Source organism: Sinohyriopsis cumingii, chromosome 12 (assembly GCF_028554795.1).
Source record: "Sinohyriopsis cumingii isolate HCF-2022 chromosome 12, ASM2855479v2, whole genome shotgun sequence".
NCBI classification, from domain to species: Eukaryota; Metazoa; Mollusca; class Bivalvia; order Unionida; family Unionidae; genus Sinohyriopsis; species Sinohyriopsis cumingii.
This window is the reverse complement of record NC_142972.1, coordinates 126,162,477-126,183,066: the sequence shown is the minus strand read 5'-3', so window position 1 is coordinate 126,183,066 and position 20,590 is coordinate 126,162,477. Positions and strand designations below refer to the sequence as shown.

The 20,590-nt window shown below is 34.7% G+C and overlaps 2 protein-coding genes across 3 annotated transcripts in view; one reads left to right on the top strand and one right to left on the bottom strand.

Moving 5' to 3' along the window:
* LOC149787414 (SCO-spondin-like) overlaps window positions 1-7,137 on the top strand; it is a 75,895-nt gene extending 68,758 nt beyond the window's left edge. For both annotated transcript variants that reach the window (XM_089978026.1, XM_089978025.1), the window contains 2 exons: window positions 4,362-4,448; window positions 6,412-7,137. In XM_089978026.1, the coding sequence (XP_089834152.1) occupies window positions 4,362-4,448; window positions 6,412-6,530 (206 nt within the window). In that variant the 3' untranslated portion in view covers window positions 6,531-7,137. The remainder of the gene's footprint in view (window positions 1-4,361; window positions 4,449-6,411) is intronic.
* Window positions 7,138-7,396: 259 nt separating this feature from the next.
* The window catches only part of LOC149787413 (GPI-anchor transamidase component PIGT-like), a 40,159-nt gene continuing 26,965 nt past the window's right edge, over window positions 7,397-20,590 (bottom strand). Inside the window, exons 8-10 of the mRNA XM_089978024.1 lie at window positions 18,550-18,702; window positions 11,640-11,886; window positions 7,397-10,268 (exon numbers count right to left, since the gene is read on the bottom strand). Coding sequence (XP_089834150.1) covers window positions 9,905-10,268; window positions 11,640-11,886; window positions 18,550-18,702 — 764 coding nt within the window. The 3' untranslated portion in view covers window positions 7,397-9,904. The remainder of the gene's footprint in view (window positions 10,269-11,639; window positions 11,887-18,549; window positions 18,703-20,590) is intronic.

The window sequence follows — 20,590 nt, the reverse complement described above, 5'->3', positions numbered from 1 at the left end:
AATGAATATAAAACAATACACAAACACATTTATATCAGAAATAGAATGTTATTTTTAAATGTATCACTATACATTTTGAAAAACAATCAAAAGATTAGCCAAGGACAAGTGCTTCTGAGTTTTCTATGGATGTTACTGTTATGTCAAAAGTTTTCATGCATTATAAACATTTGAAAACAGTTAATCTGTTAATTAGCTTGTATCAGAAAGATCATTAAATCATCGACAGTTGTCGACATTTAGCTGCTGAGTAAAGATCTAATTAGATTCTCATTCATGGTCATCACACTGACTGACTCTTTTCATATCTGCAATACATGATAGCATATCACTTTTATAATGACTGTACTGAAACCAAATTAAAAGAAAAAATTAAAACCTGAATTTTACTTCAAAAGACTTGTTAACGAGTATTTATGTCTTACTGTTCTCACCATTAATCAATATTTTTGTTTTATAATGTGTTATTTGAGACATTATTTTTGACAATATGAAACAAGATTACAAGTTTTTACTTTTATCACAATATATCCAAATTATTACTGATTAAAAAAATGATATATCACACTTCTGTTTACAAATTTCAACCATGATTTTGTCATGTCAGGTAAATCGAATCCTGTTGGTTATTGTTGCATTGTCTACAAAAACAATGTGATCCAACCTGCCTCAATGGGATCAGCAGGGTTTTGATTTATCCTGGTCATGCTATAAGGAGGGAATGAGGAAGTTGTGCTATAATGAGGGAGTTGTGCACTCACAAACCATGATAGGATAACTGCATTACATCTATGCTACAATAGATGTACTCACCACCCATGATAGGATAACTGCATTACATCTATGTTACAATAGATGTACTCACAAACCATGATAGGATAACTGCATTAGATCTATGTTACAATAGATGTACTCACAAACCATGATAGGATAACTGCATTACAGCTATGCTACAATAGATGTACTCACCAACCATGATAGGATAACTGCATTACAGCTATGCTACAATAGATGTACTCACCAACCATGATAGGATAACTGCATTACATCTATGTTACAATAGATGTACTCACAAACCATGATAGGATAACTGCATTACATCTATGCTACAATAGATGTACTCACAAACCATGATAGGATAACTGCATTACATCTATGCTACAATAGATGTACTCACAAACCATGATAGGATAACTGCTTTACATCTATGCTACAATAGATGTACTCACAAACCATGGTAGGATAACTGCATTCAATCTATTATTTTGGGCTTATTATTGAAATAAAGTTTACAGGAGGAAAAACTTTCGAGTTCAGTATGTATTCAGCTTCAGAAAACTGTATGAAAGCTGGGTCAAGTATGACTTTTCATCAATTTTGAAATCAAAATCTTGTTAAACTGCCAATAGCAAATTGTTCTAGTGTATGACAGACTTTCAAACCATTGGTTTACAAATATAGAAGTTAAAGCTTGAAAACAATTTTGAAGCATTTGTATTAAAAAAAAGTCCCAGAAAGCAAATCACATCAACCCAGTTTCAATGAATAACACATCCATATTCCAAGATTTATGCTAAGTGCAAACTTGATGTCAGTATTTTAGAAATAGGATTTACAGTTTAGCCTGGACACATTCTTTTAAATGCAATTATGAACTCAGGAAATTAATTCTTAGTGAAATAATTTTGATGCATGTCACAAATTCATTCTAAGATTTATCTACATTCTGAGTTTGGTTATTGGTATAATCAGTAATATAACAGTCCATTTGCAACTATTAAAAACATTTGAATTCCGGAGATTAGGTCAGCAATCCAATTTTGATAATGACAAACTATCATTCCTAGATGCATCTACAGTGCAAATATATTGGTAAAATTTGAGTTACAGCCTGGACAATGGTGCATAGATAAACACACAGATAAATAAAAGAAATCCTGTTCCTTTTTCCCTGGTCTAAATATTAATAATAATAATAATAATAATAATAATAATAATAATAACACTTACATACATGCATGCATGCATGCATATATACATACATACATACATACATACATACATACATACATGGGGCCCCGAGTGGCCGAGTGGTCTAAAGCGCTCTTCGCTATGGATCACTGCCATCTCACCTCTGTCTGCGGAGGTTCGTGTCTAGGATTCAGCCAATGTGGGTATGTGAGAAAGCTTGCCAGTAGCTTCTTGTGGGTTTGTGGTTCTTTCCCAGGTTCTTCCTCCACCATTAATACTGGCCGCCATCTATAGCCTATCGCGTGCTGAAAAATGGCGTTAAACCCCACAACAACAACAACAACAACAACATACATACATATACATTTCCTGTAAACATTTTGAAGACTGATGTATGAAATTGAAGTGCATATCTGATAAGCAAGCACAACCCCACCCACATTGCAGCTGATGACTATGGGCATAACATCGGAAGCATTAAACTCACTAGGGACCTTTTCCAAGGATACAAGTGGAAGCTGTATAGACTTGCATACAGGTCTGGATCAACTGCACACAACAGAAAACCACAATCTGTCACTGCATAGTGCTCTGTTTGATCAGAGTCTAGACATTGCTTGTTCTTTTGATTACCTGTAACAAACTACAAAGGCTAAGATCTGTGATGGGAACTCTGGGTATATGCAGTTTGATTTGATTACACACATGCACGCACAACACACACATAGCTGAAGTGCTGTTGTTGTTGTTGTAGGGTTTAACGCCATTTTTCAGCACAAGATAAACTATACATGGCGGCCAGTATAATTGGTGGAGGAAGAACCCTGGAAAACCCCGGGAAGAACCACCGACCCACAAGAAGCTACTGGCAGGCTTTCTCACATACCCACATTAGACGAGCCTGAGACTTGAACTCACGCAGACAGCTGAAGTGCTTTAGTTAAGTGTCTATCCAAAGTTTCACTCGATGGGAAGTAAAAAGGAAGCCATTCTGACATCAATATTCATCCAGGTTTTTCTTTCTCTGGAAAATACTTAAAATCATTAATAGTTCATTTATTAGTTTATGTTTGCTATTAAAATGTTATATGAATGTAAGAGCAGAAGAAAAAATGACATATTAATATCAAGCCCAGCAAGAATGCCATGAATCGTACATTATAACTACCTGTGTTAAATAGTTTAGTATGTAGGAATTTGATGAACTTAGTTGGCCTTTGAGCTTGACAAATGACTCTCAATGACCTAGAAATTTGGTCCAGGTATGTGGTCTTGAACTAAATGTTACTGTGCAGAAACCCAGTAGTTTCTTATTGGAACTACCATGATAATGAATTCTTATAAACAGACCCTAGAATGCACGGGTTGCCTTATCCCCCTTAGTGCAAGCTGTCTACAAAGTTTGGTTAAGGAACTTACTCTTCAATAAAAACTATTCTTCAAAACAGTTTTTCTTTGAGCAGCAATGACTCCAACCTTTCAGCTATTGACTTTAAAACCTCTTCATAGCTTAAGTGCATGCCACACATAAACTTTGCTCAAAATACATGATCAGGAACAAAAGTTATTGTCTGAAAACCATTTTCTTCTTTATTGTCAGAGCGACAAAAACCTTTGACTTTTTTAAATCTCAAAATCAAAATGTTCTTTCCTACTACAAATGCAAGTGACCCAAAAAGTTTAATCCAGGTCTGTGATATAGGACTATAATTATTGTGTAGAAACCACTATGGTTCTTTCAAAGTGACCTTGAACTTGGACCTCCCACACCCTACTCAATAAACTTATTTTTTACTCAACATGCCAGTTGTCCACTAATTTTGGTGAGGGTACATGGTTGAGAAATTAAAAAAATGTATGCAGAAAATGTTCTTCTTTCAGTCACAATGACTTTGACCATGTACCTTTGACCCTTAAGGTCATCAGGCAATCCACCTTACTTTGAGTGCTCATAAATTTCAGTCAGGTCTGTGATGCATAACTTATGTTACCGTGCAAAACAATTAATCTTACATTATGTATTTTTTTGTTTGTGGACATACCTGGTTGAGAACTGTTTATGTGGAAACCATATTTCCTCCTTCAGTCAATGTGATCTCATCTTTTTTTCTCTGAAATCAAAAGCCTCCTGTCTTACTCTAAGTACAAGCTACCAACAAACTTCCTTCAGTCACAGCTCCCTTGACCTTCTGACCTGAGTCAATAGGATTTTTCAGTTTACCAATTGCAAACTATCCACAAAGTTTCGTAAAAGTATATGCTGTACAACTGGAATTATTGTGCAGAAAATGATAAGTTAGTGGACAGACAGACAGATGGACAGAAACATCATAGCATAATATGCCCCATCAAATCCATTAAAACTAAGAATCGGCTGAATTTTTTTTCAGATTCAAGCTTTGAGTACCAAACCTCTGTAATCATTGTGGTATGCTCAACAACACTTGTCATCATAGGCTTCATTATATTCCTAAGAAGTGAGTATAAATAACTTATTTTGACTATTTAATTTTAATTTACATAGTATAGTGAGTATAAATAACTTATTTTGACTATTTAATTTTAATTTACATAGTATAGTGAGTATAAATAACTTATTTTGACTATTTAATTTTAATTTACATAGTATAGTGAGTATAAATAACTTATTTTGACTATTTAATTTTAATTTACATAGTATAGTGAGTATAAATAACTTATTTTGACTATTTAATTTTAATTTACATAGTATAGTGAAGTATCAAATGTAATCTGAACATTATGAGAAGAGTTGAAAAGTCTCTTACAAAATCAACGTATCATTTTCTTTGTCATAATGAATTTTATTTGTATCCTCATAATAATGTAATATCTGAGAATTTATTGCAAGGGGACAAAAGCCATGACATGGCTGTCATGTACCCACTGAAACAAAGTCTGTCTGCATGATTATTGATAGCAATTTGGGTTGAGTCCTAAATATTCCAAACAATCTCGCATGTGATTAGTATTTCGGAGATCGCGTGCATAGCATCCATATGAATAGATTTATGTACACAGCAGCCGTGTGAATAGCCTTCCATAGGTCATATATATAAAAATAGTCTTTCCAGATGAATTACACAGTAACAGTGAGAACAGTCTTTCTCATTTAAGGATGTGGTAGCCATGGGAATAAACTTGCCACTTATGTAATTTCAGACATGAACAGCAATGACCTTTATGCCCTAATTTTTAGCATTTCAATCAATCTAATTGTTCAAGTCTTTAAAATGGCTAAACGTGAATGGAAAACATACAAGTTGGCGGCGGTGGGGTAAAATAGGAGTGAAAGTTGAGGAAAAATTATAGTGATGCATGTTGTAGTCAAAATATGTTATAAAATATTTCCATGTGGTACAATCCAATTGCAATTAATCTGCAGGCATGATTTCTTTTATCACAGAGAGTTTAGAAACAAAATTTTCATGAGTTCTATTTTTATTTAGAAAGTTAACATTTTCAGGATACTAGCATCCATGCGAAATTCAGTTACATGTCATCCCGTTACACCAAACATATGAAATTGTATCTAAAGAGAAAAAGAGAAATAAAAAACATTATTGTGGCAATCTGGTTTCCTGAAGTTTTCTTTTTATTTCTTATTATGTGTCTTCCTGTTTGTCTGCATAGTGTTAAATGATAGGCTCCAAGGGTTCCTGTTTCTCTCTAACTTTGAAATCTTGGATCCTGTTGAATGCTATTTCTACATAATGTAAGAAACGTCAAGTCAGGCATTATTCCATTTAAATTTGTATGAGTTGTATCCAATAACATATTTCCAAATCTACCCATTATACCACAACATTACAATTCTTATGTCTTTATAAATTTTGGCACTTTATAATGTACAATTTACTAATAATTTTGTTATTTTTTCAGAAACAGACAGGCTTTTAGATTGTGCATTTTAAATCATAAAACATGAGCAAAATGTACTTGTTTGACCTTTAAGCTAAGTATAACTGGGCAAAGGACAAGTATAGGTTGTATCTAAAATGTACTTGTCTGACCTTGAAGCTAAGTATAACTGGGCATGGGACAAGTATAGGTTGTTATCTAAAATGTACTTGTCTGACCTTGAAGTATAAGTGAGCACAAGACAAGTATAGGTTGTAACTAAAATGCACTTGTCTGACCTTGAAGCTAAGTATAACTGGGCATGGGACAAGTATAGGTTGTTATCTAAAATGTACTTGTCTGACCTTGAAGCTAAGTATAACTGGGCATGGGACAAGTATAGGTTGTTATCTAAAATGTACTTGTCTGACCTTGAAGCTAAATATAATTGGGAATTGGACATGTATTGGTTGTATCTGATGACCTGTAAAACTGGTGAAATTACAAAATCTTGAAAATTAAACTTGCCAGCTCAAGTAAAATGCAAATTCTCTGCTTTTATTCTGTTCTCTTTTATTGCAGGTATCCAAAGAAAGAATACAAAATACAAAGAGTCCACAGGTAGTAATAAGCAGGCAAAATTTCAAAACCTTATGACTGAAGATGAAGAAGAAACAGAATACTTCATTTTGTCACTGTAGCATAAAGACAGTTTTTACAGATCCAGGAAATTTCAAAATCAGATGGTGACCTTCTTACTTACCAAGAAAAGAATCAGATAGCCTAGCTTGAGTAGTTCAGAGGAGGCATTCTTTATTATTATGAATCTGCTTACTTCCTTCTTATGAATCATGTATACTTATTTGCCTTTGTTAAAATGTAGAGCATGTTATTATATCATTTAATAGCACACTGGGCAACCGGATTTCAGTATCTGACAGCCGGTGGGCTTCAGGTATAAGATATGGCTAACTTTATTTCTCTATGTTCTTATGAAGAATTACAAGTAAAACGTAAACTACAAATGTGTTCAATGAAGACAAATGCCCAACCATGATGCTGTACATAATACAAAACCCAACAAGATGGAAGGACGGAACTGAGTAATATTTTACACCCTCCTACATCAATGAAGACAAATGCCCAACCACAATGCTGTACATAATAAAGAACCCAAGAAGATGGAAGGAAGGAACAGGGTAATATTTTACATCAATGAAGGGGAATGAAATGCCAGGGTGTAATCTAGGAGGTACAAGATTCATACCTATTATTAATACTTGCCAAATAAAATCATCTAGATCTACATTGTTTACTTCTTTAAATTTTCTCAACATTTTGAAAATGTCCACCTTTTTATAAGTGAGTGGAATTCCCCCCCCCCAAATTGTTCCAAAAACAGACCACAAAAATTCAGATGACTCATGTAATCAAGTTAATAAAAATAACAATACACTAATTATCACACATACTGTGAATCTTATTTGTTGCTTTATGTAATACATATAATTTTAATCAGACAAAGCCATGCAAAATAATGTCAAATTGAAAGAAGCACAATACAGCATCAAATTCAATGAACTTTATTCAAGGGATTTTTCTGCATTTATGTATATACTAGCATAATACGTACACAAAATTAAGTAACAATGAAGGCAAGTGCCTTAATTTTTAAGTCATTGTGTGTTTATCTTTTAAACATTACAAGAACTTTTGACATTTCGAAATCTTTAGTCAATCAATAAATGCTGTCTTGTTTTTATATCACCTTAATGTACAGTAATTTAGCCCTTTCAAACCTGCTAATAGAAGAAGACACAGTGACTAAATGGTTAGCATGTTGGACTCAAAACTGCTGTAAGTCATCAAACCAAATCTGCTAGTAAACTGATAACCATTTCTTAGAAAATTAAACAACATTAAAAAAATGGTAATGCGCCTTTTTTATATTCTACAAAAAAAAAAAGCTGGCATGTAATGAGGTAGTGCAATGTTATCATTGCAGAAATGTGATTCCCTAAAGAGTGTATTAACCAGGATTTAACAGTAGTGAGATGTGCAAATTAATATGAGACACCCTGTGTCATAATGATGTACAGGCATGGAGATACAGGAGTTAACAGTAGTGAGATGTGCACATTAATACAAGACACCCTGTGTCAGAATGATGTACAGGCATGGATATACAGGATTTAACAGTAGTGAGATGTGCACATTAATACAAGACACCTGTATCAGGATGATGTACAGGCATGGAGATACAGGAATTAACTGTAGTGAGATGTGCACATTAATATGAGACATCCTGTGTCAGAATGATGTACAGGCAAAGAGATACAGGATTTAACTGTAGTGAGATGTGCACATTAATACGAGACACCCTGTGTCATAATGATGTACAGGTATGGGGATACAGGATTTAACTGTAGTGAGATGTGCACATTAATATGAGACACCATGTGTCAGAATGATGTACAGACATGGAGATACAGGATTTAACTGTAGTGAGATGTGCACATTAATATGAGACACCCTGTGTCAGATTGATGTACAGGTATGGGGATACAGGATTTAACTGTAGTAAGATGTGCACATTAATATGAGACACCCTGTGTCAGAATGATGTACAGGCATGGAGATACAGGATTTAACTGTAGTGAGATGTGCACATTAATATGAGACACCCTGTGTCAGAATGATGTACAAACATGGAGATACAGGAGTTAACTGTAGTGAGATGTGCACATTAATGAGACACCCTGTGTCAGAATGATGTACAAAAATCGAGATACAGGAGTTAACTGTAGTGAGATGTGCACATTAATGAGACATCCTGTGTCAGAATGATGTACAGGCATGGAGATACAGGATTTAACTCTAGTGAGATGTGCACATTAACATGAGACACTCTGTGTCAGAATGATGTACAAACATGGAGATACAGGAGTTAACTGTAGTGAGATGTGCACATTAATGAGACACCCTGTGTCAGAATGATGTACAGGCATGGAGATACAGGAGTTAACTGTTGTGATATGTGCACATTAATGAGACACCCTGTGTCAGAATGATGTACAAACATGGAGATACAGGAGTTAACTGTTGTGAGATGTGCACATTAATGAGACATCCTGTGTCAGAATGATGTACAGGCATAGAGATACAGGATTTAACTCTAGTGAGATGTACACATTAACATGAGACACCCTGTGTCAGAATGATGTACAAACATGGCAATACAGGAGTTAACTGTAGTGAGATGTGCACATTAACATGAGACACCCTGTGTCAGAATGATGTACAAACATGGAGATACAGGAATTAACTGTAGTGAGATGTGCACATTAATATGAGACACTCTGTGTCAGAATGATGTATAGACATGGAGATACAGAATTTGGTCTGGCTGGATTATGGACTCAGTATGGAAAAAATTTATCACAATGTAATGGAATTTAACAAACAATAAAAAAGAAGACATCTTCATTGACAGTTGCTCAGCAACAATACCACCAAAACTGTTTGCCTGCAGTTCTAAAGGTAGTTTAACTATGTGATCACCAGGCCCCAGTTCAACTTAACATATTTTTTCTCCTCAAATCAGTTTTGTTATACTGTTGTATGCTTGGTTGGCAACAATTTTTTACATGTTTCACTAGATATATCGCAGGCAAATGGATCAAATAAGAATCAGAATATCTTGAATTCTTTTAGGAGAAAGTATAATTTTATCGCTGATGCAAATTCAAGGATTTCATCAAATCAAAGGAATTCTTGACTGTTTCTACAAGAATAAAACATTCACAATTTCATAGCTGTTATTCAATCTTGCTAAATGAGTATAGTATTTTCATCATAAAGAAAAATAATGTGAAACATAAACTGAAAGAGAACAATTACACTTGAACAACAGTATGCAACACTCAGAAAAGATCAACATAATCAGCACACGTCCATGATTAACACTGACAAATACTCTCAGCATACAAATTGGACCTTCTTTACCTCACACATCATCAGTAAGTAAGAAATGTAATTTGCATAAGTAAATTTAATTGAATCTGGAGTCGTAAGTCTATCCATCGAGTCTCTGATCTGCTTTCACTTTCTTTATCACATTTTCTTCCTCCTTTTTTGTTTTTATATCAGATTCAGTTCGATCAACACACTCTGATGCTTTCAACTCTGCAACTTTTTCCTCGGTCTTTTTTCTTCTAAATTTGTCCTTTATTTTCTGTATTATTCCCGTTTGTTTGTCTGGGTCGACAGCTATGAATCTGCGTGTTGTAAGGTTATGTACGGAGCCAAATGCTATAGCCACAACAGTGCAGGCAAGACATATCACATTGTAGGGCATGCTGAAGTCAGGTGTTGGTAATGACACCAGCAATGTCTCTGTGTGAAGTTGCAGGAAGAATTCAGTGGAGTTGTCTCTAGCGCTGAAAGATAAAACATTTGAATATAGTAAAGTCTTGTTAAAAAGATCCCAGTTTCATTAAATGTCTCAAATTTTCTTCCCTGTAGTAGATTTGTAGTACTTTTCATATTATATTATTGGCAACTAGATAGTTTTCAATGAAACTATCTTAAATTCTCAGGGCGAAAGTTAAGGACTTTTTTCTTCAAATTTGAGGAAATATTAAACTCATGGCTTTCCAAGAATAAAAACATTCCTAGGGCAGAGTTTAGAAAGTTAGGACTATTTGTTTTAATCATTAGTACGTATTTTGCAACTGAAGAAATTTCAACATTAACAGAAACAGTATAGCAAACCTCTGTCTGAGGAGAAATGTTTAAAACTTTGGTGAAACTTAGGTTTAGTTTCTATTTTATTAGAATGTCTCAGTATTTAAGCGAACATAAGTGGGAACAGATTTCAACCAGAATTCCTCTGAACCAATCCATTATTCCAAAATATTTCTTACATAAAATAAAGCGTGAGAATAAAAGTGTCTTGTTTAAGGTAGCTTGGTATTGTAAAATCTATACATGTTGTTTAAGGTAGTTTGGTATTGTAAAATCTATACATATTGTTTAAGGTAGCTGGTATAATAAAAGCAATACATATTGTTTAAGGTAGTTGGTATAGTAAAAGCAATACATATTGTTTAAGATAGTTTGGTACTGTAAAATCTATACATATTGTTTAAGGTAGTTGGTATAGTAAAAGCAATACATATTGTTTAAGATAGTTTGGTACTGTAAAATCTATACATATTGTTTAAGGTAGTTGGTATAGTAAAAGCAATACATATTGTTTAAGGTAGTTTGATATGGTAAAAGAAATACATATTGTTTAAGGTAGGTGGTATAGTAAAAGCAATACATATTGTTTAAGGTAGTTTGGTATTGTAAAATCTATACATATTGTTTAAGGTAGCTGGTACAGTAAAAGCAATACATTTTGTTTAAGGTAGTTGGTATAGTAAACTCTATACATATTGTTTAAGGTAGTTGGTGTAGTAAAAGCAATACATACTCTCTGGCTCAAAATGATATAATAATTACATTATGATAACAATAATATGATCTTACCATCTATACTCTCTAATAAGTCGAGTCCAACCACAAACAACATAGATTTTGATCTGCCGGATGATAATGCAATTTGCAGATCAGGGTCTATATTGTTTGTTCTACTGATTACTCCTAACACACTGCACAGACCCAGATCTGCCAGAGCATTATGCAATGGCAGATCTGGGTCTGTGCAGTTTGCAGTTGGTCTCCTCTTATAAGCAAGTACACGTGTTACTTTTCATCTAGGTGCATTGCAGCATAAGAACCAAGTGAAATAAGGGAAACCATACCTATCTCCAAACACTGAAGAGGTCTGAGGAGATGCAGTGTAATTATATGCATTTGGCAAGACAGTTGAAATGATGGCAGAGTTCACATAAAATCCATGGTTAGCATCAGGTGGATACTCAGTCCATTTTAGAAATGCTCTTTCAAACTGCATGCTGATCTTTGTAACAGAGTGAGGTCGCAGTCTAAAAACCAATTCCAGCTGGTATTGCCTTGCTCTGTCTTTTCCAGGAACATAGTGGATTTTATCTGCAAATCAATAATTGTACCTGAAGATGCATGGATAAAAAAGTGCCTTCTGATAACACAAAATATAGCACATAGAGCATGATGCTAACAATTAATTTAAATGGCTGAGATTAAAGTGCACTGTTACAAGAAACAGATAAACTATCCCAATAAAAACACAAAACTTTCTTATCTGACAATAATGAAATGTAATTTTCAAATGTTCCCATACTTTTGACCAAGAAATACTTCCTACAAAATAACAGTTTACTGAGATTTCACAGTGGTAAGAGAACAAGACTGGAGAGCTACTCAAAGAGCCACTGATGGACAATGGACTCAAGTTAATCACATCCCTTCACCAGGATTTGTAATACTGTCATGTATAGTATCAACATAGTAATGTAAATACAAGAGTTAAATGAAACCAGTCCAACAAGAGGCCCTGAGTGGTGGAGTGGTCAAAAGTGTTCACCATTACAGATCATTGCCATCTCACCTCTGTCTGTGTGGGTTTGAGTCTCAGGTTCAGCCGATGTGTTGTTGTTCTAGGGTTTAACGCCATTTTTCAGCACAATATAGGCTATACATGGCGGCCAGTACAACTGGTGGAGGAAGAACCCTGGAAAACCCAGGGAAGAACCACTGACCCACGAGAAGCTGCTGACAGACTTTCCCACATTTGCCAACGCTAGCCAAGCCTTGGACTTGAACCCACGCAGACAGAGGTGAGATGGCAGTGATCTGGAATGGTGAGCACTTTAGACCACTCGGGGCCCCTTCAGCTAATGTGGGTATGTCATAAAGCTTGCCAATGGCTTCTCATGGGTTGGTGGCTCTTTCTGGGGTTTTCTCGGGTTCTTCCTCCACCATTTATACTGGCTGCCGTGTATAACCTATCTTGTGCTGAAAAATGGCGTTAAACTCTACAACAACAACCAATCTAACTATGAAATTTCAGTCACAATGACCATATTTTGATACAATGAGGCACTGGTTAGGTTTTAATACCCAATGATGTAAAGCATCTGCGAAACAAACTTAACAGTGATGCTGAGTCAGTTAAGCATAAATGTAGGCCACAGTAACCTATTTCATATACATTGTAGTTGTAATCCAATGCATGCATCTCTTCACAAACTGTCATGATCTTAACAGCAATATCCTAGCAATTAACATTAATGTAAAAGTTTGGCCATGTCAGTGAAGCATGCAATATAGGTTGTGTTTACTTTGTTGGGTCTGATCATATTTTGCTGTAGACTGTATAACCTCTATCTGTTATTCATAAGTAGCACTAAAAATATACTAAACATTAATGTTCTAACATACCACCAAAGTACCTTTTGTGTGAAAGTGCAGCGTCTATATTCTTTGTTATATTATTGTTCCAAATGATAAATGAATCAGTACCAGTCAAAATCACTCTGAGCTTCGTAAAAAAAGAACAAATGAAAATCACAGTCTTCCTATGCTGATATGAGCCTGCCAAGACTCAGTGAATAAGGAATGAATCAGCAGCAAGAACCTCAGCTATGGGCTGACATTAATGCTTATCAATGTAAGTGAAACTAAGGTGAAAATAAAGCTTGTCTGAATAAGCAAGTGATTGTGTTTGGTGTTGACAATAAACATGAGAGGAAATAATCATAGAAATTATAACTCCGATGATGACATGAAATACATTTTTATTCCACAATATTTTTCCTTTGTACTCTCCTTGTTAATCATAGGACCTCTGCAGAAATAATTGATTGTTTGCTTGAAACACGTGTTTTCCGAATGTAATCTATGTTATACTACCATCTCCAGGGAAAAACATGTCAAGATCAATCACTGAAAGCTGTGTTTTTGTGTGATTGGTCAACTTAAAAGAAAACTGTCACCACTAAAGCATGACGATGCAAACTAAATTGAAAAACAGTCAAATCACTTGTTTGTGGCTTTTTGTCATCATGAAAGAAGAAGAAGAAAGTAAGAGGGTAGGAGACAGAAAAAATTTATCATGTGAATATGAAAAGGACAAACAAAAACAGAATTTTTGCCAAAATGGAATAAAGAGCACAGGTAGATTTGTTTTAATTAAGATTACTGTTTCTGTTCAGTGATTTATAATAATGTCATTTTATGATTGAACCCTTTTAGCATATTTTGTTATATTTCTGTATGCATTTTTTTGTTGTCTTAAATTATCTTTCTTCTTGTTATTTTTGCAGTAGTTTCTAATCATTTACAGTCTGGTTTCTATTTTGAAGATTATGTAAATTTTGATTCGTTATTTTCCCATGATACATGAGCTTGCTGTATTCCAGTTCATAAACATTAAATAAGACTTAATAGTAATTATCAGGAAGTTTTGTTATTATTTCTTTCACTTTCCTTTTTATCCAAAAAAGGTAGTCTGGACAAGTAATACAATGGTTAGAGTAAGAAAGTTTTCTGTGCGATAACATGACTGTGCAAGAGACATAAAATAAAGTTACTGGAGAACCCTGTCAATAATTATAGGTTACTGCATTTGTATGGGAAAATATGAATGAGTTTTTCATATGGAAATACTGCACGACCTTGGGAGTGCAGTATATCCATCCAACAAAATGAGTTCTAATTTTCCCATACAAATGCAGTAACCTTTTTTATTATATGCTCATTTTCTTATTCTACCAAAGGCTTAATTAAATAAACAAAAATACACTACAAGAAACAAAGTAACTGAATGTATGCCGTATTTCAAACTAAATACACAACCCCAGATTCATCATTACACAAAAACAACATTATCAATGCACATATAACTTTGCCAAGATAAAGCTGAACTTTGTGGCATGCAAGACATAACTTTTGAAAGAAAATGGCATTTTGGTCAACTTAAAATTGAAATTTGGAGTCATATTGTGAGTTAATGCGCATTGCAAAGCTTCTCCATTTGATCTGGAATGAATAGATTTTTGTATTTATGTCGATTCTACCAAATTTCATGATTATGGACTGGATTTATCTGTCTCAATTCTACATGAAATACATCGGACTGAAGCAGCGAGAGAGAATCATGTTGACATCTGCAAGTGTGTTTCTGTTCTGTCACTGAATGTTTGAAATCATAATGTGGGAAAAATATGAAGTCTTTCAATTGCAATTATCAAAATGATGCTATGGAATTTAATGTTTATTTCATTTTGAGTGCAGTAAGGTGGATGTAACTGCACTTGGAATATAGTTGAAATTACAGTACATTTTTGAAATGTGTAACCAAGTTTGAGAACCCATGACATGGCTCATCTAATTTAGATTTGCAGAACTAAAAAGTACAATTTGAGGAAATTCAGGACATAAAACTGTAAGTATATTTTTTTGCCATTCTTATTACCAGCTAAAGAAGACAGTTTATGCCTTGTCACTTGCTTGTTATTTGTAGGTACCCAGCAATTTTATGAAACCTGGTGTCTATCACCCGCCTAAATCCGAAACACTGTATCTAGAAAGTTAATGCAGAATGTAGCAAATCAGCTGGTATGTGGCAGTCCACGAAGCATCTGCTTACGTTCATTCAGAAACAAATTTAATCAACCAAAACGTAAAGTGCCTACTATGAGAGTGTACATGATTTGTTTACAAATCAAAAGTGCTGGCATCTGCATCCATTGTTTGTTTACAATAGAAAGTCATTCCTTTATGAGTGCAATATGAAATGCACGTGAGTTCAGTATTGTAAAATAATGAACGATTCTGACAATGTAAAATTAATGGAGAAAAAAGAGGAGCATATAATAATAATATATTCTTCAAACCAATATGACCATCAGCTGTCCCATAATATAATGTAATCCTACTGCACCAAGTCATTTTTATAAACAGTTCAAGAATAAAAGTCTAATCAATTCTCTGTATCAAACAAGCATTACTTTGATAAAGCACTAGGAGCTAATGTAATGAACTGCAGCTTTTTATAAATGAAGTAAAAGTTAGTTGTTGGAAAACCTGTGAATAATTGCAATTTAGTCAGATGGCAAGTAAATCAATAGCATGATTAAAGCTCATAAATTGGTATCACTAAGTTATGCAAATTAGCATTCCAACTTGTTGCCTTATTTATCAAGTAACTGGCCAGTAGTACTACAATGTTTCCCAACGTTTCTCACATAAAATCTTAAACTGCCTTCATAATATCAATATCATGCATGCCAACCCTAAACAAGGAAAAAGGTGTAATACAAGTGGACAAAAAGAGTAATCTGAGCAGAAAAAGAGTAATCCATGTATAACATGACAAAAATTCAATGAGCATATGTACAAAACGATTTATTTATCCTTCTGGACTTTTAACATCAATTACCACTTTAAGTTTTCATACATAACACTTTGAGCTTTAAAAACAACAGACTCTCATATTGCATTTCAAAACACTTTGTACCAACTGAGACTATGAACGTTTTGCACACCAGTAGAGCACTAAGTGCTGGATTACAGAGCCTGGATCTAAATTCAGTTTTACTTTTGTTAACAATACTGAACAATCTCTCACAGTCAGTATTAGAATGGTAAAGAACCAATATTCCTTTCATAGTCTGACAAAGAAGAGGAAATTTATATCTTCCAGTCATTGGGTCTTTTAGCTGGGAAATAAAATGGAAAAAAATCAACTCTGTCAGGTAGAGTGCCAACTTGATACTTCAGGAGTTTTCCTAATTTATCAGCAGCCTTTCCTGTAGCAAGGTGCATCATATGACAGAGACAACCTGATATGAACAATGATGGAGACATTTTTCAAAATATATAATGTAACTCCTTTATGAATTCCAGTCATCACTGATGCAGCATCAGCTGAAAACCCCATACAATTCTGCCAACTTACATTTATTCAAAGCATTATCAAGCAAATAAAAAATTGTTTCCTCAGTGGAATCTACTGTTAATTCTGGTAATGAACGAAGAACACTCTTTGCCCTTTTCATTGTCAAAGTCTCTTACACAGACTGGGTACAACTTTTTGTCATCATAACCACTACTCCTGTCAGCTGCAACACTAAATGGCCCAATTTTCAAGGCTTCTGCAATTTTAAGTGAAGTATCTTCTGCTAAACAGCTAACAATATTAGATGATTTTGTTCTTGCACATGCATATTTTCTGCAATTTTGGAATCAGGAAACATCCATTTGAGCAAAGGACCAATGTAGTCTTCTACCGCTAAGGGTAGTCTGTGTTCTATTAAGAACTCAGTATATAACACCTCTGCATTTATAAAATTTGTGTCCACAATTTAGTTTTGCTGTAAAAAAAGAAGTTACCTTAGTATTGGAGGTAATAAAATGAGCTAATTCAAGGTTTCTTTGTTTTACCACCATGACCAATATTAAAATTCTTTCTATAAAGCCTGCAATGGGCATGAAGCTGCCCAAGAATGGAACGCTGTAATATATAATTCATGTATTCATCTCTAAATTGATTCTTCATCTTTTCTAATCCATCTGTAAAATTATTTAAAAAACATTTTTGCTCTAACACATGCATTGAATAGAATAAATCTGACTTGACTTTTAGCACCAAACACCTAAAGACTGGTTCTGTATCAGATATGAATTTGAACAAAGAATCTGTGAGCAAAGATTACAAGATAGAAAACTAGTCTGTTCTCTCCTAACTAAGCCATACAGCTGCTATACATAGAAACTGAGGTCAAAAGTTTGAAAGTAGAACCAGCCTGTTTCTTGGAAATAGGGCAGCTGCTATAAATAGAATATAATACTGTTAGGAAAGTGCATGTAAGTCTTCGGACAAGCGTACTCTTATTTTGTAGTTACATAGAAGCTGTCTTTTCTAGAATACAGTCTGTGGGATTAATGGGATGTTAATAAAAATGAGAAAACAAATTATTCATTTATTATGGAGGGGGATATACCAAAAATATGGAAACTGAATACATTTACATGTAATTTAGTGAAAGAAAGCATAATGATTACGCCAAAAGCATAATGATTACACCAAAAGCGTAATGATTATGCTAAAAGTGTAATGGTTGGCATGTATGTATCATATCCACTCATGTACAAGTCGGATTCAACTGCACACTGTCAAGACCCAGATCTGTCATTGCATAATGTGCCGACAGATCCAAGTCTATGCAGTCTGACCATGACCTGCTGGTGCATTATGTATCAACAGATTAGGGTCTATGTTGTTTGCAGCTGGACCTCAGTTCTATGCAAGTATATATGGTACCTGCCATCACTACTACTGCCAGGAAAGTGACACTCAGTTCTGTACAAGTATATATGGTACCTGCCATCACTACTACAGCCAGGAAAGTGACACTCAGTTCTATGCAAGTATATATGGTACCTGCCATCACTACTACTGCCAGGAAAGTGACACTCAGTTCTATGCAAGTATATATGGTACCTGCCATCACTACTACTGCCAGTAAATTGACACTCAGTTCTATGCAAGTATATATGGTACCTGCCATTACTGCTACTGCCAGTAAATTGACACTCAGTTCTATGCAAGTATATACGGTACCTGCCATTACTGCTACTGCCAGTAAATTGACACTCAGTTCTATGCAAGTATATATGGTACCTGCCATCACTGCTACTGCCAGGAAAGTGACACTCATGTGTTGCTATTTACTAATGCACATAAAAGATTTACACACAAATGTATGGATAGTTTCTATCAGAACTTACATGGTTTGACTCGGATACCATGGTTTGTGATTGTGATGGAGCTGAAGTACAGGCGCAGATACCATGGTATGGTCTCCATGTAGATAGCTGTCAGATTGGTGTCCAGATTATTATAGATGATGCTTGTAATGCCACCTTTCTCCAGTCCAAATCCTGAAAGTGAAAGTTTTACACAGTCAAAGATGTGATATTTCATTGTAATACTGATGCACTGGCCATGTTTATGTCTAATTATATACATATTTCTGAGTCATAAAAAAAATAAATTAATTCCAACCTTTCAAATATGACTCAAACATTACAAATAAATTATCATAACATGTAATAATTCCTCAGAATGTTCTTTAACCTGATCCACCAAGGCATGTTCCAAATACTCATCAAAGTCAATGCAGTGTGAAAAGTAGGTCACTGTAATTCTTTGTTCGGTGATAAGCATGAAATAATTGCCATCTATATCTTGCCTGTATTTCACAGGCATGACAACAATTAAAAGAAATTAAAAACAATTTCAGAAACTTTTGTTTCCTTTATTATGGTAACCATTTTTTTAATATATTTTAAAGCTATTATATTTTACCATAGAAAAATGAGGCAGTTCAGCAACTTGATTTGAAGCTCAGCCATTGAATGATATATGGTGCTATAACAAAATGATCAACTTGTTCATCAAAAATGGGTTAATGTGGATGCTTTCATATCGTAGTTGGAGTTGGCTGTATCAGAAGCAACAGATCAAGTCTCTGTTGATGAAAGGGTCTGCACTGATATATCTCCCCATTCCTGTTTGAGAGGTAAAAGTAAGTGTGGGCTCCCGTAAAGCATCAGCTCTGTCATTTTAAGATACCAATTCAAAGCTGGATTCTTGTTGGTAGTCTTAACTGAAGTGTACAGAGTAGATAGTGACTGCATTACAAAAAGTCTGGATGGGAGCCTATTTTTGGCAGTTTTTGGCAGTAAAAGAGGGTGCCATCATGAGTGAAACTAACCTGTCTTGTTGGAACTGAATTTGGGTTTACTGATAGGGCGTGTATATCGCTGATTCTTCCCACTGTCGCTAATGCAACGAGTAAGCAGGTCTTGTATGAAAGGTGAGTTAATGATGCTCTTGAAAGTGGTTCAATTTTGTGTCTTGTTCAACTAGGTTAGTACCCATGATAAGTTCTACTTTGGGCACAGAGACAATGTTCTTGGTCATGTACAAAGTTAGGGAGAAGGTTGGATAAGTCTTTGTTTTGTTTGATATCCTCTCTTCCATGATGATAAAATGTGTTAGTAATCATGAAGCAGTAACCTTTTATCATACTATGTGCCAACTTTCTCTCTTCAAAGAGCCAGAGGAGGAAGTTAGATATTTGAGGTATAGATGCCTGTAGAAGTATGATGAGTACTTTTGGACACCATTGTGTGAAAATTTGCCATTTTGCCTTCACATGCTTTTATAGTGTACGGCCTGCTTGCAGGAGCAATTCTTTCCATGACTGGTTGTGAGAAATATATATTTTTGAGGGTCTGTTTAATATAATCAAGACATTCAGGTTAAGTCGCTCTGGTTGGGATGAAACAACTGTCACTGTGGTTGTTTAATCAGATAAGTGAAAATCTCAATTTTTTAAGCGGATTTCTGATGTGAGATTGATGTGATCATTGATCTACAACTTCTCCCATCTGAGTGGAGCAATGAGGATGAGGCGACACTCTGATTCTCTTGTTTTCTACATCACCTTTGGAATCAGAGGTGTTGGGTGGTAGGCATATGTGTCCAGGTTGTTCCAATCTTTGGATAGCACATTGACTGTCCAGATTTTTGGAGATGGGACTGGTAAAAGAAAGGTTGCAAATCTGGTATTCCACCAAGTCGTAAACAGGTCCACCAATGGTTGGTCCCACTGGGCAAATATCTGAGTGAAAACCGTGGGGTGAAGCAACCATTCCATGTTTTAGTTAACTGTTCTGGTGTCATGGAATTGTATAAATCCTTTTGTTTATTAAATACACATATTCGGGTTTCATTTTTTGTGTACAACAATACCCAAGGGTG